We start from the raw sequence: 26125 nt of genomic DNA on the forward strand, positions 1-26125 counted from the left end.
ACTAGTAACCCAGCCGACAAGGTTGATTTGCCCTTGAGCAAGGCACTTAACCTTAATTTGCTCCAGGTGTGCTGTACTGCCATGGCAGACCCTATAAAGCACCACATTTCACTGTACATATCCTGTGCACGTGACAACAATTAAACATCTTATTTAAAATCTTTGATAAAGGCTAGAGTACCCACATGGACCTTTCTCCAACAGCTTCTGCTATAACTGCATCCCACATTTAATTTAAGTGCATGTTTCACTTTCAATCACTTCTAACCTGATAACACATATTTACTTTTCTATTTGTTTAATGTAATATTAAGAATGTAGTCCTGACAAAATAGAAATATATCCAGAATGCACCCTAAGTTATAAAGATCTGTGTGAGTTGGTTAGGTGAGCATTATTCTCTTCCGCCCGACATTTCACTTGAACTATATTGAGCAGGAAAACAACAAGAACGCTATTGTCCTTTCATGGAGTTGGGGAGATAGTCAAAACCACTTTCAAAAGTACTCATTCCTAAAATATGTCCTTGCTATATATAAAACACTTGTCTTATTATATTCTCAGAATCTATCTAAACCCCTACTCACTCTAGCCTGGTCCTATACGGCATGTGTCACAAAGAGTTGGTTAAAGAACATTCAGCACGGGACCAGGCTACCACCCCACCAACCCAAGCCTTGTCCCATTTTGTATTATATGTGCTGTAGCCAACTCTTCCACACAGAGAGGAGTTGGCTACAGCACAAAAAGGCTAATCCTACCCCAACCCACCCGTTCTTATGCAATTCAAACAGCTAGGGTTCAGTGATCATATTCAGTTGTTATTGTGTCCATTGGTATAATCACAGAGGCCTTTCCCAGCCCTGTTTGGCAGTATGACAGTCAGTGCCTGTAGCCATCTCTCTATCAGTCTCCCTGAGAGGGTCCCTGCTACTGATCCAAAGGGTTCAGTTGGAGAGACGTTCTAGAATGCTTGATTTGATATGAAGTTCGTCATCTCATCAGACAAGGCCTGTATTCATGAAATATCTCAAAATAGGAGTTCTGATCTAGGATAAGTTTAGCCTTTTAGATCATTATGCATAAGATTACATATGGGGGGGTGGGCTGATCCTAGACCAGCACTCCTACTCTGAGATGCTTTATGAATACATGCTCTGGACTGCATATGTATAATTGGTCTCGTCGTCGTATCCAATCCCTCAGTTCTTCATCTAGTTTAGTCCTCTGCCTTGGCCTCCATCTCTCCATCCTCGTCATCTCCGTCCACCTCAGCGTTCTCTCTCTCCAGTTGCTCCAGCTGGCGGGCCAGCTCTGTCTCATCTATGTCGGTCACAACCTTCGCCTGGAGGGGAGGAAAACATATAAGACAATTAACACATGGACATTGAAAGCGCAATGTCCTGAACATTGTTGCTGTTTTTAATACTGTTTTAATGTGAGATCTCTGGCGAGTAAGACTTCCAAAGCATGTATTACATATGGCAGGAGTTACAATTTTCTGTTTTACATGAAACTTCTACCACCCCACCTTGGACTTTCCATTGTCCCCCTCTTCCTAATGTATTAAAATACAGCAAACATGATTTTTATGTAAAATCCTCCATCTGGATGTTAAACACTCCTCGCTTCTCCTCAATCTTCTCTTTGATGGCAGCCATGGCCTGGTTGAGGACAGAGAGACCCTCTGTGCGCTCCAGTGTGGTGGTGGTCATGACGTAGCGCGGCGGCGCTATCAGATTAATCTGTCAGAGACCCAAAGAGACACAATGTTGTGATGCATATAGCCTTTTCCCTGACACAGATCTTGGACTAAAAGTCACTTTCAGTGGATGCTTTTGTCTTTTTTAATAAAAAAATGTATGTATATACAGTACCAGTCAAGAGTTTGGACACACCTACTCATTCAAGGGTTTTTCTTTATTTTTAACATTTTCTACATTGTAGAATAATAGTGAAGATATCAAAACTATGAAATAACCAATATGGAATCAGCTAACCAAAAAATATATTTTATATTTGAGACTCTTCAAAGTAGCCATCCTTTGCCTTGATGACAGCTTCGCACACCATTGGCATTCTCTCAACCAGCTTCATGAGGTTGTCACCTGGAATGCATTTCAATTAACAGGTGTGCCTTGTTAAAAGTTAATTTGTGCAATTTCTTTCCTTCTTTTAATGTGTTGTGACAAGGTAGGGGTGGTATACAGAAGACAGCACTATTTGGTAAAAGACCAAGTCCATATTATGGCAAAAACACCTCAAATAAGCAATGAGAAACGACAGTCCATCATTACTTTCAGACATGAAGTTCAGTCAATGCGGAAAATTTCAAGAACTTTGAAAGTTTCTTCAAGTGCAGCCGCAAAAACCATCAAGCGCTATGAAACTAGCTCTCATGAGGACCGCCACAGGAATGTCCCAGAGTTACCTCTGCTGCAGAGGATAAATTCATTAGAGTTACCAGCCTCATAAATTGCAGCCCAAATAAATGCTTCACAGAGTTCAAGTAACAGACATCTCAACATCAACTGTTCAGAGGAGACAATCAGACCTGTCTGAATCAGGCCTTCATGGTCGAAGTGCTGCAAAGAATCCACTACTAAAGGACATCAATAAGAAGAAGAGACTTGTTTGGGCCAAGAAACACAAGCAATGGACATTAGACCAGTGGAAATCTGTGCTTTGGTCTGATGAGTCCAAATTCGAGATTTTTGGTTCCAACCGCAGTGTCTTTGTAAGACGCAGAGTAGGTGAACGGATGATCTCCACATGTGTGGTTTCCACCGTGAAGCATTGAGGAGTACAGGGTCTGAATACTTATGTAAATGTGATATTATAGTTTTTTTTTTAAATATACATTTGCTAAAATGTCTAAAAACCTGTTTTTGCTTTTTCATTATGGGGTATTGTGTGTAGATTAGAAGCCTATCAGAAGCTTCTAAAGCCATGACATCATTTTCTGGAATTTTCCAAGCTGTTTAAAGGCACAGTCAACTTAGTGTATGTAAACTTCTGACCCACTGGAATTGTGATACAGTGAATTATAAGTGAAATAATCTGTCTGTAAACAATTGTTGAAAAATTGACTTGTGTCATGCACAAAGTAGATGTCCTAACCGACTTGCCAAAATTATAGTTTGTTAACAAGAAATTTGTGGAGTGGTTGAAAAACGAGTTTTAACGACTCCAACCTAAGTGTATGTAAACTTCCGACTTCAACTGTATACACACACACTACCGTTCAAAAGTTTGGGGTCACTTAGAAATGTCCTTGTTTTCTAAGAAAACATACATGAAATTAGTTGCAAAATTAACAGGAAATATAGTCAAGATGTTGACAAGGTTATAAATAATGATTTTTAACTGAAATTATTGCTTTCGTCAAAGAATCCTCCATTTGCAGCAATTACAGCCTTGCACACCTTTGGCATTCTAGTTGAAGTCGTAATCTGAAGAGATTTCACCCCGTGCTTCCTGAAACACCTCCCACACGTTGGATTGGCTTGATGGGCCGTTCTTAGGTACCATACGGTCAAGCTGCTCCCATAGCTCAATAGGGTTGAGATCCGGTGACTGTGCTGGCCACACCATTATAGACAGAATACCAGCTGACTGCTTCTTCTCTAAATAGTTCTTGCATAGTTTGGAGCTGTGCTTTGGCTCATTGTCCTGTTGTAGGCATAGCGTTGCAAAATTGAGCGATAGCCTTCCTTCTTCAAGATCTTTTACCCTGTACAAATCTACCACTTTACCACCACCAAAGCACCCCCAGACCATCACATTGCCTCCACCATGCTTGACAGATGGCGTCAAGCACTCCTCCAGCATCTTTTCATTTTTTCTGCGTCTCACGGATGTTCTTCTTTGGGATCCGAACACCTCAAACTTAGATTAGGCTGTCCATAACACTTTTTTCCAATCTTCCCCTGTTCAGTGTCTGTCTTCTTTTGCCCATATTAATCTTTTATTTTTACTGGCCAGTCTTAGATATGGATTTTTCTTAGCAACTCTGCCTAGAAGGCCAGCATCCCGGAGTCGCCTCTTCGCTGGTAACGTTGAGACTGGTGTTTTGCGGGTACTATTTAATGAAGCTGCCAGTTGAGGATTTGTGAGGCGTCTGTTTCTCAAACTAGACACTTCAATATACTTGAGCTCTTGCTCAGTTGTGCACCGGGGCCTCCCACACTTTCTATTCTGGTTAGAGCCAGTTTGCGCTGATGGATGCTGATAATGGACCTCTGTACGCCTACGTAGATATTCCATTCCAAATCAGCCATTTCCAAATACAATAGTCATTTACAACATTAACAATGTCTACACTGTATTTCTGATCAATTTGATGTTATTTTAATGGACAAAAAAATGTGCTTTTCTTTCAAATACAAGAACATTTCTAAGTGACCCCAAACTTTTGAACGGTAGTGTGTGTGTGAACTTGTTTTCCTCCAGTGTTTGTAAACATTGTAAATGTAAACAAACACTGTATAGCCTCATAACATGGTTAAAACAATGTGTGTCCAAAAATGGATGTAGCACCTACCCCTTTTTTTTTTTTTTTATTCTATCAAATGTGTGCGAGTTTGAGCATGTGTCCATTAGGCCTATGGATTCTAATGTACTTGTCCTCTTGCTCAGTTGTGCACCGGGGCCTCCCACTCCTCTTTCTATTCTGGTTAGAGACAGTTTGCGCTGTTCTGTGAAGGGAGTAGTACACAGCGTTGTACGAGATCTTCAGTTTCTTGGCAATTTCTCGCATGGAATAGCCTTCATTTCTCAGAACAAGAATAGACTGCCGAGTTTCAGAAGAAAGTTCTTTGTTTCTGGCCATTTTGAACCTGTAATCGAACCCACAAATGCTGATGCTCCAGATACTCAACTAGTCTAAAGGCGGCCCGTTTTATTGCTTCTTTAATCAGAACAACAGTTTTCAGCTGTGCTAACATAATTGCAAAAGGGTTTTCTAATGATCAATTAGCCTTTTAAAATGATAAACTTGGATTAGCTAACAACGTGCCATTGGAACACAGGAGTGATGGTTGCAGATAATGGGCCTCTGTACGCCTATGTAGATATTCCATAAAAAATCTGCCGTTTCCAGCTACAATGGTCATTTACAACATTAACAATTTCTACACTGTATTTCTGGTCAATTTGATGTTATTTTGATGGACAAAAAATGTGCTTTACTTTCAAAAACAAGGACATTACTAAGTGACCCCAAACTTTTGAACGGCAGTGTATGTCAGAGCGGCATTGGACGAAGATACAGTGGCATAGTATAGAATACAGTATATACATATGAGATGGGTGATGCAGTATGTAAACACAATTAAAGTGACTACGATACCGTAGAATAGTGTGGAGTGCAGTTTATACATATTGTGACGACCCTCCTGCTCTGTCTGCCGTATTCTTTCGCTTTGCTCTTGTTTTCCTTATTAGGATGTTGGCGGGCAGGGCTGGGAGGGTCGTCAGCGACATGGGACACACCTGGGCCAGGGTGTGTTCCCGGATAAATGCACCAATTCCCCATTCATTGGGGAGACTCTCCATGCAGACACATTTATAGATTTTTGGTTGTGGCATTTTTGTGGCCGTTTGGTTGCTTTGGCACCTTTCAACACCCCTCATTATCACATTTATGCACACAAACACTCACACTACTGATTACTGACTACACACACCATTGTTAATTGTATTTAGTTTACTTCAGTTAAGGAATAACAAAATATATTTTTGTTATCTCCACGAGCTGGTTTGTGATGAGTAATGCTAGATATGGAAACATTATTAAAGTGGCTAGTGATCCATTTCTAAAATTGGCAGTGATTCCAAATCTTTGTCTATAGGCAGCCGCCTCTGATGTGCTAGTGATGTTTCGCAGTCTGATGGCCTTGAGATCGAGAGACTGAAAAGCAGCTTCTGTCTACAGACCCTGGTTCGATTCCAGGCTGTATCACAACCAGCTGTGATTGGGAGTCCCATAGGGAAGCGCACAATTGTCCCAGCGTTGTCTGGGTTTAGGGTTTAGAACGTCATTGTATATAAGAAATTATTTTTAACTGACTTGCCTAGATAAAGGTCAAATCAAAACATGTAATTAAATAAATTGTCTTTGTTATAGGACTGTAATTTGTTGCAATGCTTTTTTGTCATTTTATTGGCAATGACATGTGACTTGGATCATTACCGTCATTGAGGGTCCTCCCAAATGTGAGTAAAATGATGTCCTCTGTTTAATGGGGTGATTGTAGTCTATTCGGGTGGGAGTGGCTACTATTTTGATAACAGGTGAAACAAAAACAACTGGATCGCCAACCCTTAGCTTCGTCCAGCAACTACGCATTTGTATTAACATTTATTTGATCAATTCTGACTTTTACAGGTTAATATAAACGTAGTTTATAGCCTATCCTGGAAATGTGAGTCCTATCTATCCTCTCTGTTTGTTTTGGTACCCAGTGCCTGAAAAACAATGAACATGTGCTTTTAATGTATCATAATAAATCTGCGATAGTCAGAAAGTCCAATTGAATGGAGAAATCGAATGGGATATTGCGCTCACTTGTCAGTAAACTTGTGGACTGTTTAGTTCTATCCAACAAAGACGTGATAAACCCGAATCAGAACGTATATTGTGACGCAATAAGACGCTTTTATTATGCGTTCTGGTTTCATGTCCTTGCTCTTATTTTTGACATTGTCTGCCCAGATTTTGATATTTGCCTCTACGATCAACATCCTGCGAATTGTTCCAGCCTTGGATTTGCTGACGTTTAGGCTTCATCTGTTCATAGTCGAGCAGAACCAGTCAGCCCAATTGCCAACATGGCTGTAAATGTTTATTATGTATACATTTTTATTTTATGTATTCATCATTTCATACCCAAAGCCGCAGTCGAAAGGAGCTTCTCCGACTTCAAAAGATGTGCAGACGAGGAATGCAGTGGTAAGTACTTGGCGCTAAACTCAAGCGAACTTTCAGGATGCTTCCATCTTTCCATAGCTAGCTAGCTTGACCGGCGTTGTCATTTCAAAGGGATAAACTCGCCTAACCTAGCGCAACTGTCGTTAACGTTAGTTGTAAATACTGTAATGGAACAGTTAGGGAGCAGGTCTCGAACCCTCGACCTTCTAGCCCGAAGTCCAGCGCGCTATCGACTGTGCCGCAAAAGCACGCCCGTGCGGCAGAGTCGATTTCCGCGCTTATAAACCCAGGGTCGTTACACTACTCCCTCCTTTCAAAGAGCGCGTCCTCGCGCTAGCTTGCGACTCTACGTCTTACAGGAACGCGTTCACCGGCCAAGCACACACACTGTCGTGGATGCAAGGTCCGATCACTTCTGACACCAATGTAATGAAACAGTGGGGAGCAGGTCTCGAACCCTCGAACTTCTAGCCCAAGGTCCGGCGCGCTATCGACTGTGCCGCAAAAGCAGGCTCGTGACGATTTCCGCGCTTATAAACCCAGGGTCGTTACACTACCAATGCATAATAACCTAAGCTTGCTTAGTTGTAGCCGAAGCGAAGTCTCGGCCTGTGTTGGCTACTGCCTGACTAGTTGCCAAATTCTGAAACTATAATAACTGTTTTTGTAGTAACTATGTTAGTAGCTTGCACCATGTATAAACAAGCTTTCGGCCTATATATTTTCTTGAACCCAAAGGCAAAGCCACACAAGGGCCCATAGCTAATCCAAACTTGTGAACATTGACTAACTAACTACATGACAACTTGCCAATTGATCTGACAGTCTTCTTAGTTAACTAACTAGCTAGCTACACACAATAATAGAGATGTGAGCTTAATTGTAATCAACTACTATAGTTACTTACTAAATTGACCATAAATATATCATACTTCTGTGTTGGTTTAGGAAGCAAATTGCAAGATGGATTATAGGCCTGGTTAGCTATAAAGCTAGCTATTGTTGACATAAAATACTAGCATGTCATTAACCCCTCTGCTTGCAAGTTCTTCTCTTTTTACATCTACCTTATCAAGACAAAAACAATATTCTATTTAGCCTTAATGCTTGGCTTTCCTTTTGGATACTTTGGCTCTGTAAATGGAGAAGCAGATAAAACAAGGCTTACTTTAGTGATGTGTATTCTATTCACGCCCTGATTGTGCATGGGGCACATAGGGAGGACGCTGAGATAATGGGCTGGAATCTTTGGTAGGCGTGAAACAACTGATCTTTGAATCATTCCTCTCCACAGTGCTCCTGTGCCGGGGCAAAGCTTTCAACGATTTCACCGGACCAGACTGTCGGTTTCTGTCATTTAAAAAAGGAGAGACTATATATGTCTACTATAAACTCTCAGGCCAAAGGACAAATATATGTGCAGGGAGTGTAAGTATGAGTTAATATTAAATTACAGTACCTGTCAAAAGTTTGGAAACACCTACTCATTCAAGGGTTTTACTTCACTATTATTCTACAATGTAGAAAATAGTAAAGACATCAACACTTTGGAAAACACATGGAATCATGTAGCAACCAAAAAAGTGTTAAACAAATCAAATATATTTTAGATTCTTCAAAGTAGCCACCCATTGTCTTGATGACTGCTTTGCACAGACTTGGCATTCTGTCAACCAGCTTCATGAGGTAGTCACCTGGAATGCATTTCAATTAACAGGTGTGCCTTATTAAAATGTTATTTGTGGAATTTATTTCCTTCTTAATGCGTTTGAGCCAGTTGTGTTGTGACAACAGTGCAGTCGCAAAAACCATCAAGCGCTATGATGAAACTGGCTCTTATGAGGACTGCCACACGAAAGGAAGACCCAGCGCTACCTCTGCTGCGAGTTAACTGCACCTCATATTGAAGCCCAAATAAATGCTTCACAGAGTTCAAGTAACAGACATAGCCCAACATCAACTGATCAGAGGAGACTGCGTGAATCAGGCCTTCATTGTTGAATTGCTGCAAAGAAACCACTACTGAAGGACCCTAATAATAAGAAGAGACTTGCTTGGGCCTAGACACACGAGCAATGGACATTAGACTGGTGGAAATCTGTCCTTTGATCTGATGAGTACAAATTTGAGAGTTTTGGTTCCAACCTTCGTGTCTTTCTGAGATGCAGAGTAGGTGAACGAATTATCTCCGCATGGGTGGTTCCCACCGTGAAGCATGGAAGAGGTGTGGGGGTGCTTTGCTGGTGACACTGTCTGTGATTTATTTAGAATTCAAGGCTCACTTAACCGGGATTCTGCAGTGATATGCCATCCCATGTGGTTTGTGCTTAGTGGGACAATTATTTGTTTTTAAGCAGGACAATGACCCAACACACCTCCAGGCTGTGTAAGGGCTTTTTGACCACATTCACCCGACCTCAACCCAATTGAGATGGTTTGGGATGAATTGGACCACAGAGTGAAGGAAAAGCAGCCATCAAGAGCTCAACATATGTGGGAACTCCTTCAAGACTGTTGTAAAAGCATTCCTGTTTCAACAACACAACATGCATTTTGCTACACCCGCAATTACATCTGCTAAATACGTGTATGTGACCAATAAAATTGGATTTGATTTGGGCTTCTTTGAAGAATATCAAATATATTTAGATATTTTTTTGTATACTTTTTAGGGTTTACTACATGATTCCATATGTGTTATTTCATAGTTTTGATGTCTTCACTATTATTCTACAATGTAGAAAATAAAGAAAAACCCATGAATGAGTAGGTGTGTCCAAACTCTTTACTGGTACTGTATATGATAACATTGCAGTCTAGAAGGAATGTTGAAGCTTTTTCTGTTTTGTTAACATGTTTCATTCTCTGTTTTGTTTCCATTTCTTACAATGGGTTGGTAACCGCTTTGGTTACTTCAATAAGGACCAACTCGTAATCAATCACATATACACTGGAAAAGAATTGGAGATTCCTGCTGAGGTAAGTCAATAAATAGATGTAGGCCTAGTTCACTACTGCCAATGCATCATCGCTTAAAACATTGTCTGGAATGACTGAACTTCTTTCTGAAATAGGTAGTATGACTCAAACAATGTTTTCTTTTTCTTTTCAGGAAACCGACATTGTTTGCTTTGACACTGGACACGATAAGTTTGACAGTTATGACATTGATTCACTGTTAGGTTCCTCTTTATTGTTAACAGACAAGGAGGAATCTGTGCAAGTAACCACAGAGACTTTGTACCTTAACAAAAGTGCTGAGAGCACCACGGTGGAAGTGGATGAGCCTCCACCTGAAGTGACACTGTTAGAAAATGATGAGATTGATAGGGATGTACCTGAGGACATTGATAAGGTTGTAGAGGTTCCAGATAATGATGATCTGAGACATTTTGAGGCTTTAGAGTCCTCTCTGCCTCAGCCTGAAACTCTTGACACAAAGGGAGTGGAATCTAACACTGTACTTGAGACCACAGCTGAGAGGATCAAAGATTACCTTCAGAAAGATCAGCAGAGGACAGTGCCGTACAGTGTTGTTGAACCAGAGGAAGGTGAGATCAAAGAAACCCCCTCAGAACCTGAATCCAAAGATGATTCTGAGTTAGAAAATGCACCTGATGGTTTTTCAGAAGGCAGATCTATTCCTGAGTTAAACACCACACTAGGAATAACTTTTGATGCTGTCACTTCCAATGATAAGGACACTTGGAAGGTGACTCCATATGACGAGGAAAGTGACAAGACTGAATATCAGCAGGATGAGGAAAGTGATCATCATCTCAGGGAAACTCCATTGCTGGCTTTTTCTGAAGAAAGTTCTAATTTGGAACACGAGAACATTCCGGAATCTGATCAGACAGATGAGGAAGACAGTCTATCAGAGGTACCTCATACACAGAAACAGGACTCCAAGGACAATAACCTGTGGTCTGCATTTGGTGATACCGTTTTTAACATTGTCAGTGGTGGGGAAAGAATAGCTTATGTTGCCGGTTCAGAGGAAGATGACGAGGAGGATGATGACGAAGGTGAGATTACACCAGAGGAGCCTCCCAAAATTGAAGAACCCAAGGAGTCATTTGGCTGTTCTACTTCCTCTGAGCTAATCTTTGAGGAATCTGCGGACTCTAATTTCAGTGAGGATGCTGTCAAAGTACCTGATGAGGATTCTCAGACGTTGCAGTTTGAGGATGAAACTGAAGAAGGTGACATCGAACCTTCAACACCTCCTGCTGATGAGGCGAGTCCCTTTGAACACACTGAGGCTTTAGCAGAGAATCTCACAGAAGATGACAGCCCAGTCCCTAAACAGCTCTCACAGACAGACATGCTCTCAGACTTTGATAGTAAAATGAACAAATCAGAGCAGAAACAAGCTGTTGAAGAACTCCCCATACAAAAAGAGGAGTCAATAGATTTCTCACAAGTAGAGAATACATTTAAACAGGGTGGTACAGATCTTTTCAGACTATTTCAAGAACCATACCAGAAGGTCCCAGATCCAAGTAGAAACACAATGGTGAAAGAGAGCCATCAAGAACTCCCCATAGAGGAGGAGGATTCAATACACCTAGAGGGGGAAGAGATTGAGGAAGAGTTGCTAGAGGATGAAAATGCAGTATTGTCTTCATCCAAAACTGAGCACACTGATGAAAATGACACAGAAAGTCTATCTGAATTTGGGCCAGAGCAACCCAATAATTATACACAAACCGATGTTGTATCCAGTGATGTGTTGGATGTGGTCCAACACGACGAGGCTATTGACATAGAACCTGAGGTGCATGAGACTGAAAATGATGCTGAAAGCCACACCCCCTCACTTAAAGATAAAGTTTTGGATCCCCTTCCAAACAAAGAGGCGGAATACAGTGACAATGTGTTGAGGCTGACACTATTGCGACACCGCTGCAAGGAGGAAGATATGGAGCGCCTCCAAAAGATTCTAGGTCCTCAGAACCTCTTTAGGTTGGAGTTCATGTTTTTTGACCTGGAGCTGAAGGCTGCCCGGCTGTCCCAGACAAACGCCCGTGAGGACATTGAAAAGGTGCTGGAAGCCATTTTGGAAGCCTCTGAAACCCCAATCCTGGATGAGATTGAGAGGATGCTGGATGCCCATGAGAACGCTGAACAGCAGCAGGATGCTGGTGAGTTTGTTGAGGAAACTTCCATCTTGGAAGACTTCCAGGAATTGGTGTTCACCCTGCGTCAGAAGTACTCAACGGCCAGAAACAGTGCTCCCATGGCAGTGGGCAGTCAACTACACCCTGACACAGGTAATAATGCTTTTTTTCAGTTTATGTTCATGTCAGAGTATAGGAGGATTAAAACCTTTTGTTAAATAAATATTTGGAAAGTCTCATACATTGCTAATGACATGATAATAATGCCTGGAGATTTGGTTTGCAGAATAAGCTGTATTTAAGAAATGCCCAAGAAGTACAACAAAGTAAATAGTAATCTATTGACAGAACAAATACACTTCCTGACAATGCCAGTTAGATTGCAATGCATGAACATTTACTCACTGTTTGAACCTCTCTGAATGTTTCAAAAGATGGGGATATGTCTGAAAATACCATGAACATGGGACTTAGCGTAGACATGGATCACCCTCCCTCAGGTAGGTGTTCATTATACTTCCCTACTTTTGAAATTGTGGTGAGATGTAAACTGTATGCATTAACCTAATTTGCTTGTGCTGTATTTCCAGGATCTCTGGAGTCACCTCCTGTCACTGATTTCCAAGAAGATGAGCAGAGTGGTTCATCATTTGTATCAGTGCTAATTTTATCTGGTCGTCTCGTCACCCTGTTTTATGAGTATCTTGGAATATATGGTGTTATGGTAAGTTACTTCATGTATTTCTCTCTTGTGAATATGCTTTCCTTCCTATTGTAATTGACTAATTGCCTGCATGTAGTGCTTAGGACTCAAGTATTCATACTTATTTTATTATTGCTGGGACAATGCATGTATTATTTTTATTTGGGGGGCGGCATTTGCCATGCTGACAGCGTTACCCAACCCTTCCCCTTTTTTCAACTGGTACTTGAGTACAGCACCGTTTCCGTTAAATGAAACGTTCCAGAACGTAAAAACGTACTGAATGCAGCCCAGGTTCAGTGATCCTTTCCCATTTTTTTGTTGACTTGTTCTAGTGAAGTGTAGACTGAAGTTAAGTGTCCACAGCCAGTGTTTTGCTTATTGAGTGGGATATAAATGATACCCCCGCTCGTTTTACCAGGCTTTGTGCGTTTTGCTTAGAAAGGAATCACGTTCAGAACTCTAAAAGGAGGCTAGTAGACATGTTGTTGGTTTACGCAAACGAGTTGCATTGCAAGTCACAAGCCAAACTAACTAGATAGCCAGCTCAACTGTCAAAGTAACGTACAGTAGCGATGGATTCGGAAGAAACAACCCCTTTACCCACTTTGCCCCTGATGACAGAATCTGATCAACTGCCTGTCTTGTACTGTCTTGTACTTCGATATGTAAGTAGTTGGCTACAATGTAGCTAGCTGGCTAGTCAAGTCTTAGGCCGCCACATGGCTGGATAGCTAGGCTACATTGAAACTGAATCTTGTTGGCAACGTCATTTGCCTGTCCTCTTCCTCATTTAAAAAATGGCTCACTTTCCAGACTAGCAGTATCCGTTCTTCCTATATCTGGGTCTCAGATCGAGAGGTGCCTTCAAGTTGTTGAATTTTGCTTTGACAGCTTCCCCTTACATAACTATCACTTGAGATTACATTCCATAATCTTTTGCACTCTAAATCCACATAGGCCTAAGGCTTGTTAGTTAGATCCACTCTGTGGTGATTCATTTAGCCAATCCCTGAATTTCACTGAGCGACTGGGATGGAAGTTCTGTATTGTGCAAAGGTCACCATGGTTGGACAGTGGTAGGGCCCCAGTCCAATCCAATCCCCATTAAGTACATAAGGTCAAGGCAAATCCTCTCTATTGATTTTGATCAACAACTAGGTTATAGGCTACATCTATTTCTAAACCCACCTTGATTTGATCTGAAGATATGCCTCTGCATTGACTGAGAGGGTGCTCAGTGGGATAACCATTAGCCATGCTTGTAAACAGAACACTGGAATGCCTGATGGTTTAGTTCAATGTTTTTAACATCACTTATTTTCTTCTGTCATCTCAGCCCAGCTATTACCCAACTTATTTGCTAAGCCTGACATGGTGCTGTAGTAACACTGATTGGACCTGTCTCTCCCCAGTTGGTCACCAGCCTGCCAGAGCACTGGAAGCCAGGTCCAGACTTCTACGGCGTGTCCTGTGAACCCGTGCTGGTCACTGCAGGTGCCGGGGTCATCGGCTTCCTCTTCTGGAGGAGCATTCTATCTGTAAGTCGTTGTTGCACAGTTACTGCTTTCATAATTTCATTATCTGATTGCTTTATGTTATTCTATGATGTATTGTATGCTACCGTTGAGGAGGCTGTTTGCTGCCACTTTTCTTTTCCTTCTCACAGGTCAAAAGCAAGTCATATCTAAGTAAGTTCTTCTCTCTGGCTATTTAGGGTGCATAGTGAATCCTCATTCATATTGCTTACAGGCTGGTGTTCTTGTCATGTGTAAACCATGTCTGATTTCATACTCTTGTCATGGTTTTTATTCGCTACTGAAAAAGAGATGGTGGACAGGATGAAAAAGCTTGAACAAGAGAAGAAGGAGATACTCCAAAAGGTCGCTGAACTGCAGCAACAGGTAAGTTGCAGAGACTTTTCACTGACTAAGATCCAGACTTTTGAGTTCAATGTGAATTAAGGTACATAATGTTTTGACAGTATATTTCTACTGGGTTCCCCTCAGGGCGAAGAACTTAAAGAAAAGCAAAAGCTGTCTGAAAAATCTGCCACTTTATCTCTGGAAAAGATCCAGGAATTGGAGGTGAGTCTCTAAGAAATATTATCTTGATCACATGTCATTGTCATTATTAGATCTTTTATTATTTTTTTCTTCTCCATAGTGTTTAAATTGACTACGCATTTTCTTTTTCTGTCCAATAGAATATTGTGCAAGAGATGGAGAGACAAAATGAGCGCCTGGACGAGGAAAATAACTTACACGCCATATCCTTTGACAAAGAGCGGGCCAATACTGCGAAACATGAAGATATGGTGAGTAGTATTGAGCGATTTAGCTGTAATTAAAATGTTTCAGAACAACCAATTCTCTGACGTCGGTTCAATTATTTGAATTCCATTAAGTTAGTTTATTATGTGAGCTCAATGTGCCGTTTCTCTAGAGAGAAATCAAATCAAGCACATACTTCGGGACGTTGTAGTTTTCAACAGGAGAATAAATATTCCACATAGTTTAGTGCAGAAAATGTGGTAATTGACTAAAATGACCACAATCCATTGCACCTACAGCTGCATGGACTTGTGCGGGCAGACAGAGAGAAAGGGACAGCCTGCAAATGAGAGAGAGACACCCTAGAGAGCAGTTGCTTTCGTGATGTAGACAGCATAGGCAGCTACTATTAGCCAGCTACTATCCTAAATAGGATGGCTCGTTGATGAGGACAGAGAAAGATGGTTGTCATTATGCTTATCATTATCTTTGCCCATAGATGTCCGAAATGGACAAAACCATTGAGAAGTTGAAGCGCAGCAAGAAGAAGACCCAGGATGCACTGTCGAAGGTATAGGTCATATAAGTGAACAGGCCCAATGAAAATATGTCAAATATATTAACATTGCAACAATCAAATGTAAAGTGTTTATTTCCTTTTCATTATCCTTATCATTGAATCTGTAGTCTACCATTCTGATGGATGAAGCCAAGCTCCGCGAAGATGCCCGGATTGTCCAGGTCCAGGTTCTGGAGAAGGATATTGCCACCCTGAAGGAGGAGAACCTCTCGGTGAGTACCAATATGGAACAACGATTCACACTTTAAGCCTCATGACATTGTGTAGGACTCATTGGCCATGCAGGGCCTGCATTGCACCGTCCTGATGACCTAATTTCCTTGTTACAGCTGCACCATGCTGCCAAGTTGTGGGAGGAGAAGCACAGGGAGACAAGCGAGCAGATCAAAGTCTACCAGAAGTCCCAGAAAGACCTGGAGGATTCCCTCCTTCAGAAGGACCACAATGTTGAGTTTTTTTTTACACGTTACGATATTGTTACACACATCAATTCCTGTTCACACCTTCTCAAATGCACCCTGATGACAAAGAAACATGTCACCTGTATTATGTTCCAAAAAAATACTTCTTGACTGATTCCAGGGGAAAAGTGTAATGTATCAATTGGTGGTTCTCAACCTCTCTGGCAGGTTCTATCTGACCTGCTAGGAGACCTGGAGGCCTGCGATGACCTGAAAGGTGGAGTTGTTGCTAACGGGGTAGCCTCTAACGGTAAGTCACCTGACACGGTGTCCTAATCAGAGGAGGCTGGTGGGAGGAGCTATAGGAGGACGGGCTCCTTGTAATGGCTGGAATGGAACCAAATACATGTAAACAGTGTGCTTGACGCCGTTCCATTTATGCCTTTATAGTGAGCCAGTCCTTCTATAGCTCCTCCCACCAGCCTTCTCTGATTAGGATACTGTCATGTGATTTGGTCTTATGTAGCAAAATTTGAAATTGTGTTTTTTTACATTGGATTAAAGTAGAGACTCGGAGCATCAAAATGGTATATCATACACTACAGTTGAGGAACAATGGGAAAGTAATTCTGCTTTGAAAGTTGATAAACTTGTAACCCATACTGGAGAGCTCTTCTTTGTCTATACCCATTCAGCATTGTTCACACATATTGTTAGCTAGCTAACAATATGCTTTATTTTGCAATGAGAAAACGACTTTCTGACAAAATTAGAAACTTATATCTGAAAATGGTTTCCCTTAGTTTGATGATGTATTCAGGAGACAGGTGTTTTATACAACAGCCTTCTATGTGTTCTATTTTCGACTGCCTCTGCATATTTGCAATCAAACCACAGAATTTTCTCCATCTCCTTAGCTATCATACTCTGCTTCCACCAGACAGTCCACTGATTTCAAAACTTGGGTCTCCTAAAAGTGGAGAGCATCTTTCAAAAAAGCTGCGTTAGAAAGGGTTACTTACACATACTGAGAAGCTCATGTTATAGACAGAAGCGTGCTACATGGCAGACCAATCCGAACTCGTTTCATGGCGCGTCCAGCTCATCCATTATCTCAGCCAATCATGGCTAGAGGGAAGGTTCCTTCCTTTTTCCGTGGCTAAACTAACTCTGCTCATAGTTTACCATTTTTATTCGTATTTACGGATGGCATACAAGTTTGTTATTAAGGCACATGGAAGTTCACGTACCAGAAGGCATTTTGCCCCCAAAAATGCATTTTGATAGTTATACATTCAAATGCCTCTCCTGTGAAGTATTGACGCGCGACATACGCCTACTTTCCTGAAACGTGTCACTGTGTTTACAATTATTTGTTTCAGACAAGCAGACCATCATCCAAAACCGCCATAAGCAAATGATGGATGTCTCTCGGGTAAGACTGAGTTCTTTCTTGAACGGACCCAGATTTCTGTGTACCTGAAGGCAGGTAAAACTTGTGCTCAGAACCAAGAAGTGTGTCAACTCTTCCACTAACTGTTGGAAGAACTTTCCACAGGTCCAGACCACTCTGTCTGTTGTGGAGGAAGAGCGCGATCGCTTCATGACCAAGCTGCTGAACGAAGAGAAGTCCAGGAAAGAGCTGGAAGGTATGTCCCAGCAACTAGAATTTGATATGCATCACTGCCTTTTCTCTCTCAACACTATCAACTTGTTTACACCACAGAGCAATTTCAGAAGCTGGAGCATGACATCTTGTTGGTGAAAAGTGACAAGAACCACCTGGAGAACCAGTACAAGACCCTGCAGCAGAAGAATGACATCATGACAGAGATGTACCAGCAGAAGGAGAATGCTTTGCAGCAGTAAGTGGAATCAGAAGCAGTGCAGTTCATGTGTTAATACCATAGTAGGGTTTGTTCTCCATGGTTCCACAGCATGTAAAAAAAAAAAACATTTTTCCTTGTCTTTTACTGTATTCTTTTACTGTGAGGTTTGAGGTTTTCAAATGGTCTTTAAATAGTTTGATTTAATTTGTGTGTCGCCTTACAGGAAGCTGACCAAGGAGGAGTTTGAGCGCCCCAACAAGGAAGACCGGCTGACGGAGATGGATGGCAAGGCCCTAGAGGAGGAGGTCAAGGTGTGTAGGCAGCGCGTTAAGGAGATCCAGGACGAGCTGAAATGGACCGAGAAGTTCTACAAAGCTCAGATCATTGAGCAGGAGCAGAAATCTCACGAGAACTGGGTTTGTACAATACAACTTTATTAGTCCATTTGTTAAAGAAACAACAAATGTCTCATTTCTCAACCCCCATCGATGGCACATACATTAGGATCAGGATTTTTTTTTTTAAGTCTTCTGTTTGGCCAGTCATTTGTAAGGTGAGTTTAGTCCAAAACAGGAGATTTTAAATGTCTCTTCTTTCTCTCTAGGTGATTGCACGCGCCGCAGAGCAAGCTCTGTTCGACGAGAAGAAGGAAACAACTAACATTCGTAACTTGTGAGTGCAACACTAATACAACAGACTCAATTGGGCTATACCAAAGCAGGGCTCGCCTATTTCTCACTCAAAATGGAGACAGGCAGATCCTTTCATTTGGTTTATTTTTGGTCAATCTCACATTTACTTTTTGAATTAGTCATAATAGTAAAGTAAAAAGAGGCACATTGTGAACCAAAGGTTGCACTGCCAAGTCGAAGGGCCACAAATGCAAGTGTTTTGGTCACAGTTTTGCAATGCAGTAAGCTGTATTAGTCTAGATTTGGAGGTACAGTATTGAGAATCTAAATGCCTGTTCTCTTTTTCACCCTAGACTGACTGACATGTCCAGCAAGCTGAAGGAGCTCTGTAGGCCTCTGTTCAAGCCCACCCCTGGGATGGCTCCCATGCCTCTCCGACGAGGTAAGAACCAATCCTCAGTTCACGTTATTTAGTACTGGCACGTCTGGGGTGCATTCAGTAAGGCAAAATCGTCAGAACATAACTTGCAGGTAGAAATGAAATGAATAGGGCTGATATGACTCTATTCTTGAGGACAGAGAATCATATTTCTATCTGAACGTTCTGTAACGTTCCTGACCATTTCTATTGTCTTGTCGGTTGGATATCATCTGTGACTGCGTTTCAAATTAGATCTTGGACTTTTTGACTGTCTGATACCTCATCTGCTGTTTGACGTCCACCCTCTGAAATGCATGTTTTCCTGGGGTTTTGATTTGAATTCCTTGTAGCTGGTCCAATGTGGAGAGACTGAGAGTGGTATTTGGCTGAGTGTTTTGTTGTTAAATGGTTTTGCTAAACAGGTGATTCGTACAGGCCCTGTAAGAAGTTCACGGGTGCCCCCCCCCTCCCCCTGTGGGGCGAAGGAACAAGCCCTACCGTGAGTCTCCTGAACCCACGCCCCGGACAGCCTTGGCCCTGATTGGCCGAGCAGTACCATCCCTCAGCCAATCAACCACCCCCCCCTTGTTCACCCTTGTATGCCCTGACTCCCCGCTTCTTTTTCACCTTTCCTTTTTCCCTGTCTTTACCTCCGCTGTGGTGTTCCAATAATTTCCCTTATTTTTCTTCCTACTGCTCTCATCCTGCTCCTAGTTGGTACCCATTTGACCTTTTCCTCTTCCTCATGTTTGTCTTCTAATTACGTCCTCTCTGATTTTCGAAGACATTCTTTCCTGTCTCTTTCACTGCCATCTTTTCTCCCTCTACTGCCATACCCATCTTTCTCACCTGTGTTTGCGTGTCCAGACGATCCAGAATGTTCCCATGCCTTCGTTTGCTTTCACAATTTGGAATAACCGCTCTTGCATCCCTCTTGCTCTTTCAGTACTATGGTGGTGTTTTTGTTGTGTTCAGCTGTTGTGAGATCATATGTGTGTGGCAACTCGTTAGGTTACTAAAGCTTCAGCCTTTGCTTTCCCTTGTGGGATTACTGCATTCCATACATTTGTATATATATATATATTTAAAATATACACTACCGTTCAAAAGTTTGGGGTCACTTAGAAATGTCCTTTATTTTTCAAATTGATCAGAAATACAGTGTATACATTAATGTTGTAAATTACTATTGTAGCTGGAAACGGCTTTTATTTTTTTAATGGAATATCTACATGGGCGTACAGAGGCCCATTATCACCAACCATCACTCCTGTGTTCCAATGGCACGTTGTTAGCTAATCCAAGTTTATCATTTTAAAAGGCTAATTGATCTTTAGAAAACCCTTTTGCAAGTATGTTAGCACAGCTGAAAACTGTCCTGATTTAAAGAAGCAATAAAATTGGCCTCCTTTTAGACTAGTTGAGTATATGGAGTATCAGCATTTGTGGGTTCGATTACAGGCTCAAAATGGCCAGAAACAAAGCACTTTCTTCTGAATCTCGTCAGTCTATTCTTGTTCTGAGAAATGAAGGCTATTCCTTGTGAGAAATTGCCAAGACACTGAATATCTCGCACAACGCTGTGTACTACTCTCTTCACAAAACAGCGCAAACTGGCTCTAACCAGAATAGAAAGAGGAGTGGGAGGCCCCGGTTCACAACTGAGCAAGAGGACAAGTACATTAGTGTCTAGTTTGAGAAACAGATGCCTCACACGTTGAGGAACTGGCAACTTCATTAAATAGTACCCGCAAAACACCAGTCTCAACGTCAACAGTGAAGAGGCGACTCCGGGATGCTGGCCTTTCAGAAGGAAAGTCTTTGTTTCTGGCCATTTTGAGCCTGTAATCGAACCACGCAGCCGTTATACTGCTCAGAAAGGAGACGCGTTCTGTCTCCTAGAGATGAACGTAATCCTAACCGACTTGCCAAAACTATAGTTTGTAAACAAGAAATTTGTGGAGTGGTTGAAAAACTATTTTTAATGACTCCAACCTAACTGTATGTAAACTTCCGACTTCAACTGTATATACACATACACACAGTACCAGTCAGAAGTTTGGACACACCTACTCATTCTAGGGTTTTTCTTTATTTTTACTATTTTCTACATTGTAGAATCATAGTGAAGACATCAAAACTATGAAACAACACATATTGAATCATGTAATAACCAAAAGTGTTAAACAAATCAAATATATTTGAGATTCTTTAAAGTAGCCTCCCTTTGACTTGATGACAGCTTTGCACACTCTTGGCATTCTCTCAACCAGCTTCACCTGAAATGCTTTTCCAACAGTCTTGAAGGAGTTCCCACATGCTGTGCTCTTGTTTGCTGCTTTTCCTACACTCTGGGGTCCAACTCATCCCAAACCATCTCAATTGGGTTGAGGTCGGGTGATTATGGAGGCCAGGCCATCTGATGCAGCACTCATCACTCTCCTTGGTCAAATAACCCTCACACAGCCTGGATGTGTGTTGGGTCATTGTCCTGTTGAAAAACAAATGATAGTCCCACTAAGCGCAAACCAGATGGGATGGCGTATCACTGCAGAATTTTAGTAGTGGTTTCTTCGCAGCAATTCAACCATGAAGGCCTGATTCACGTGGTCTCCTCTGAACAGTTGATGTTGAGATGTGTCTGTTACTTGAACTCTGAAGCATTTATTTGGGCTGGTAACTCTAATGAACTTATCCTCTGCAGCAGAGGTAACTCTTGGTCTTTCCTGTGGCGTTTCTCATGAGAGCCAGTTTTATCATAGAGCTTGATGGTTTTTGCGACTGCACTTAAAGAAACTTTAAAAGTTCTTGAAATTTTCCAGATTGACTGATCTTCATGTCTTAAAGTAATGGACTGTCGTTTCTTTTTGCTTCTTTGAGCTGTTCTTGCCATAATATGGACTTAGCCCTATTTGGTAAAAGACCATCTTCTTTATACCACCCCTACCTTGTCACAACACAACTGATTGGCTCAAACGCATTAAGAAGCAAAGAAATTCCACAAATTTAACTTTTAACAAGGCACACCTGTTAATTGAAATGCATTCCAGGTGACTACCTCATGAAGCTGGTTGAGAGAATGCCAAAAGTGTGCAAAGCTGTCATCAAGGCAAAGGGTGGCTTCTTTGAAGAATCTCAAATATTCTGATACTGGTACTTCTAGTTCTGGAAGAATAATATCCTACCATGACATGACCAAACATTTTCCTCGGACTGCAAATAGACCAGACTTTGCTATAAATAGATGGTAGCATGAACCAGTAACGTGGTCTAGAGTCAGGTGCCTAATGACAACCAGGAGAGCCAAGGTTAGCATTCTAGAAGATTTGAGAATATTGCAGTGTTTTACGTTGATGTATCACCGTGTATTTATTGTCCAACAGGACCACGACCTCACTCTGACCCTCACGGCCGCCGTTACTCTCCGTACCACAAACACCCAGTGGCTGCTAGACCTGGTAGGGATTGTATTTTTTGTCAATGAGGTTTGATGTGGTATTATTCCCTAATCGAGCCCTTATCCTATATCTCCTCTAATCATTCTTCCCTTTGTTCCTCCACAGACACCATGGCCCCACGTACATCCTCACCAAGCAATCTGGGCAGCTCGGTAAGTTTCAGTCAATTTGAGACAATGTGCATCTCTCCCCCCTGTTCCTCCATCATGTGGGTGTGTTTGCACTAAACAGACCGCTCCACTAGAGTCACAGGCTGAGGCCCAGGCCTCCACAGAGAACCCAGAGGCAGTGAGTATTATGTTCGAGGCAGCGGTGGCAGGGATGCGGATGTGTGTGTGAGCATGCTTACCCCAGCCGTGGATCAGTGGCTGGAGTGGCAGTCAGCTGGGTAGTGGCGTCACATGGTTGTCAGACTTAACATTGCTGACTGGATTCTGACATGCGTGGTTGCTTGTTTTAAGGCGCTTACTAACGGCTGCGGTAAACTGAACATTTCTGCCTACCGTGTGTAGATGCCAGCGGTCCCGGTTGTTGTCAGCTCGGCGGTTGTGATTAAAACATAGTTTGGTTGGTTGGTTGGCGAGAAGAACTCTGCTCATTGGTCAACCATGCATATTTTGAAGCCTTGAGCGTAGAGCCAGCGCCGCCGCTCACTGGAGTGAGTACCACGAATGGCGCCACTTGCGAAACTGCTTGCGTTTTGCCGCCCTACTCCCATTGAAGTCTGAAGACCTTTGCCGCTTCCCGTGGCCCGTCTGTAAGCTCCTTTTATATTTTCCCTATATTACAACACCCTCCCTCTGACCCCCATTGAATGAATTGGTGACACTGTTCCACAAAGCCATAACTTCAGCACAACTACATGATGGATATCTCAAATGTGTTATCATTTAAAGCTGTGTGTGTTTGAGGTTAATGCTTTGTGGAAACGGTCCTGATTCTGAATCAGTGTGTGGAACTTGGTCGTGTGATTCTTGTGGGACTGTGTAACTTGACTTATTATTGTGGGATATTGTTGTCTTTCTCACCAGTGCATAATTGTTTGTTTTGTTCTAACCTAACAAACTGTTTGAATCAGATGAAAGGGTCTCTCATTGTTGGTGCCAGCAGCAGGGCTACAAGCACAATGGACCTATTGCTATTCTTTGTTTTAATATTTTTTTGTGTTCCTCCAGAACTCTCGACCTCAGGGTCCTGGCTCCCTGCTAGTCTCTCCCATCAGCTCCCCCCTCGACTCAAGCCTCAGACCAGTCATCAGCCATCCCTCCGGACACTGCCACCGTCCCCTTCCCGGACCACACCACATCCCTCCTCCCCCATCCTTCATGCCTCCCGTGTACCGACCAGACAACGGACACTCAGGCATGATGCCTCCTGGACCCCCACCGCCTAACGGACACCCGCCTGGTCCAATGATACCACCCGGACATCGGCCTCCACCTCCTGGTGCTTACGGTCCCTCTTCCCCACACAACCGGTACCTTCCTCCACCTCCTCACTATGGACCGGTGCCTCCTCCATTCGGTAGGTGGTGAATTCTGGCCGCCAACTTTTATCTCAAGTTGAGTCTTTGCTATTAGTATTTCAGTTGTGGTTAGCAATGCTATTGTTATGTTGGTACTACAGTGTTATATTTGTATGTTCATTTTTCCTTCTACCTTCCTATGGCCCGACCCATAGGACCCCCACATACCTACGTGCACTATGGACCACTTGATCACTTCCATCCCACTCCGACACCTGCCCCCTGGGGTGGCCCCATTCCCTCCTCATGTCGGCCCCAAAGACTTCCCTGTGCAGCCACAGGTCCCACATGGCCATGACTCTTCAGTGGGCCCCCAGCCCGACGCTGGCCCCCAGGGCCAGGGGCAAGACTACAGCTCCCAGCAGGCAACAGCTGCCCCCCATGACTCAGTCAGCTCTGCCATGGCAGAGCCTTAGACACCTGCCAACCGTTAACGACCTGGCTACATTTAATCAACCACGATTCATCTCTTTATTTTTTCCTTTTTGTTTTTAATATGCTGAAAATAAATATCATATGATATACTTGCAAACAACAGAAGTATCTAAAAAGTTAGTGTTCCTATTAAAGCATCAGAAAATCAATGTCTTATGTTTCGTGTCTGAAATGTAATAACGACTTGAAGAGGAGTAGAACTGAGGCTTGTTACTCTGCAAGTCCTATTGTGCAATAACATTTCTATTGTATGACTGAGGATTTTAAGTTTTTGAAAGGGTATTATGTTGATTTTGTATTCATTTCACAATGTTATCATGGTTTCCTGTGGAAATTATTGAAAATAAATGGACCCCAAGCTTTTGGGTTGCTTGATCGATCATTTCAGAAGTACCATATTATCTTAACTCTTCCCCAAACTCTCTTCAGAATGAACTGAAAAGGAAAGTTGTGTAAGTTGAAAGTCAAAGATGTATTTGCTGTTCTTAGGATATTTTATTAATAAAACTGGTAAAAGGTACTGCAGTTGTCTATTGTTCATATGAAGCATATGACAACTTTTGTGATCCATTTTAGTTTGAAAGGAAATGTCTGACAGTGCATTTTGTTTTGTATGGGTAGTTGTATTACATGTGAAAAGCCAGTAATCACCCACTAACTGAACACCTGTCATATGACCTTCACATTTGTTTCTTTTTTTGTTCTTATGTTACATCAGGGATGCATCACATTTATCTATTTATTTTCAATAAAAAGAAAATAACAACAAAAAATTGCACGTGACTAAAGACTATTTGCATTAAATGTATATCATTGCATGCTTTGGTTAGAAATGTTTTACTCTCTGTAGGTCCCAGAACGTTTCTTTGTACCCACCGACAATATTTAGCGCTACCAAAACACTTGAGTGATTATTGGCATATCTGTAATGTTATGATGTACACTGTTATCGAGGCTGTCAAATGACTGTGTAGTGGGGCTCTGCTCTGCCTGTCACCAACATACTGTACACTGAAAGTGGTGCTGAGTGAATGACACAGGGAAAAGTAAGGGCATACAAGGGATTGATGAGTCTTATGCTATAGTCCAGGATTTCCCAAACTCAGTCCTTTTGCCCTAGCACTACAGTTGATTCTATTAATCAACTCATCAAGTTTAGATTATTTGAATCAGCTGTGTTGTGCGAGGGCAAAAACCAAAATGTGCACCAGGAGGGGGGGGGGGGGGGGGGCACGACCGAGTTTGCGAAACCCTGCTCTAGTCTACAGTAACAGTGCAGGTAGAATGAACAGGGTTTGTCATCACGTTTTTCACATTGTTCCAGGTCTGAATTGACATTGTACATTTCTACAGTATGTGACGCCATAAATGGAGTTACTGAAGGTTAATCATGATGACTAAGTGGATTTTCTGTCGACACCCAACACTTGAATTTGCTCTCTTTGTACATGCTAACAATAACTGCTACAGTAATACCCATCTGTTTATTCCTGATTTAAGTGGGTAATTCTGGTAATTACTATGGGCACTCCTGCAAAGCCTTCACTAGTCTTACGCGGCAGTGGCTATGTTAGTGAGAATCAAATATGTGATTCATTATGACTAACTGATCTACGAATAATGAGTCGTTGTATATCAGTCAGCAGTCACCTGCAATGTCAAACAAGCCCAGTGAAAATTTGACATGTTAGGTTTCGCTCCTTTATTAAGTGTAAAGAAGGAAGGACCACTATTCAAACAGCATTTTGTTTATTAAAAATGAAAGCAGTGTAAATTGTCAGTCCAATGATAAATGTTCATTTTTTCACAACCTG

At 42.0% G+C, this 26125-nt stretch overlaps 2 protein-coding genes across 2 annotated transcripts; one reads left to right on the plus strand and one right to left on the minus strand.

Moving 5' to 3' along the window:
* Positions 1-620: 620 nt before the first annotated feature.
* LOC120042060 (eukaryotic translation initiation factor 2 subunit 1-like) lies at positions 621-1740 on the minus strand. The gene is made up of 2 exons (XM_038986953.1): positions 1602-1740; positions 621-1345 (listed from the first exon to the last, which is right to left on the minus strand). Exons 1-2 carry the CDS (start codon positions 1713-1715, stop codon positions 1220-1222), a joined length of 240 nt encoding a protein of 79 aa, XP_038842881.1. The 5' UTR covers positions 1716-1740; the 3' UTR covers positions 621-1219.
* Positions 1741-7894: 6154 nt separating this feature from the next.
* Positions 7895-24292, plus strand: LOC120042057 (transport and Golgi organization protein 1 homolog). Its single transcript, XM_038986951.1, has 26 exons — positions 7895-7910; positions 8226-8359; positions 9854-9910; positions 10044-12207; positions 12489-12554; positions 12645-12778; positions 14173-14298; positions 14427-14448; positions 14585-14661; positions 14767-14844; positions 14964-15074; positions 15530-15601; positions 15718-15822; positions 15940-16056; positions 16240-16321; positions 17394-17446; positions 17570-17660; positions 17738-17876; positions 18064-18256; positions 18445-18512; positions 18826-18914; positions 22277-22351; positions 22457-22503; positions 23527-23875; positions 24032-24124; positions 24183-24292. The coding sequence occupies exons 1-26, from the start codon at positions 7895-7897 to the stop codon at positions 24290-24292; spliced, it is 4668 nt and encodes a 1555-aa protein (XP_038842879.1).
* The last annotated feature ends 1833 nt before the right edge of the window (positions 24293-26125 follow it).

This window comes from Salvelinus namaycush, unplaced genomic scaffold, assembly GCF_016432855.1.
Source record: "Salvelinus namaycush isolate Seneca unplaced genomic scaffold, SaNama_1.0 Scaffold609, whole genome shotgun sequence".
Lineage (NCBI taxonomy): Eukaryota > Metazoa > Chordata > Actinopteri > Salmoniformes > Salmonidae > Salvelinus > Salvelinus namaycush.

Coding starts and splice junctions, on each gene's coding strand:
- LOC120042057 (XM_038986951.1), top strand. Junction 15,075..15,529: donor CTGCGAAACATGAAGATATG/GTGAGTAGTATT, acceptor CTTTGCCCATAG/ATGTCCGAAATGGACAAAAC. Junction 15,823..15,939: donor TGAAGGAGGAGAACCTCTCG/GTGAGTACCAAT, acceptor TCCTTGTTACAG/CTGCACCATGCTGCCAAGTT.
- LOC120042060 (XM_038986953.1), bottom strand. CDS start 1,715: ATGACCACCACCACACTGGAGCGCACAGAGGGTCTCTCTGTCCTCAAC. Junction 1,346..1,601: donor TGTTTAACATCCAGATGGAG/GATTTTACATAA, acceptor CCTCCCCTCCAG/GCGAAGGTTGTGACCGACAT.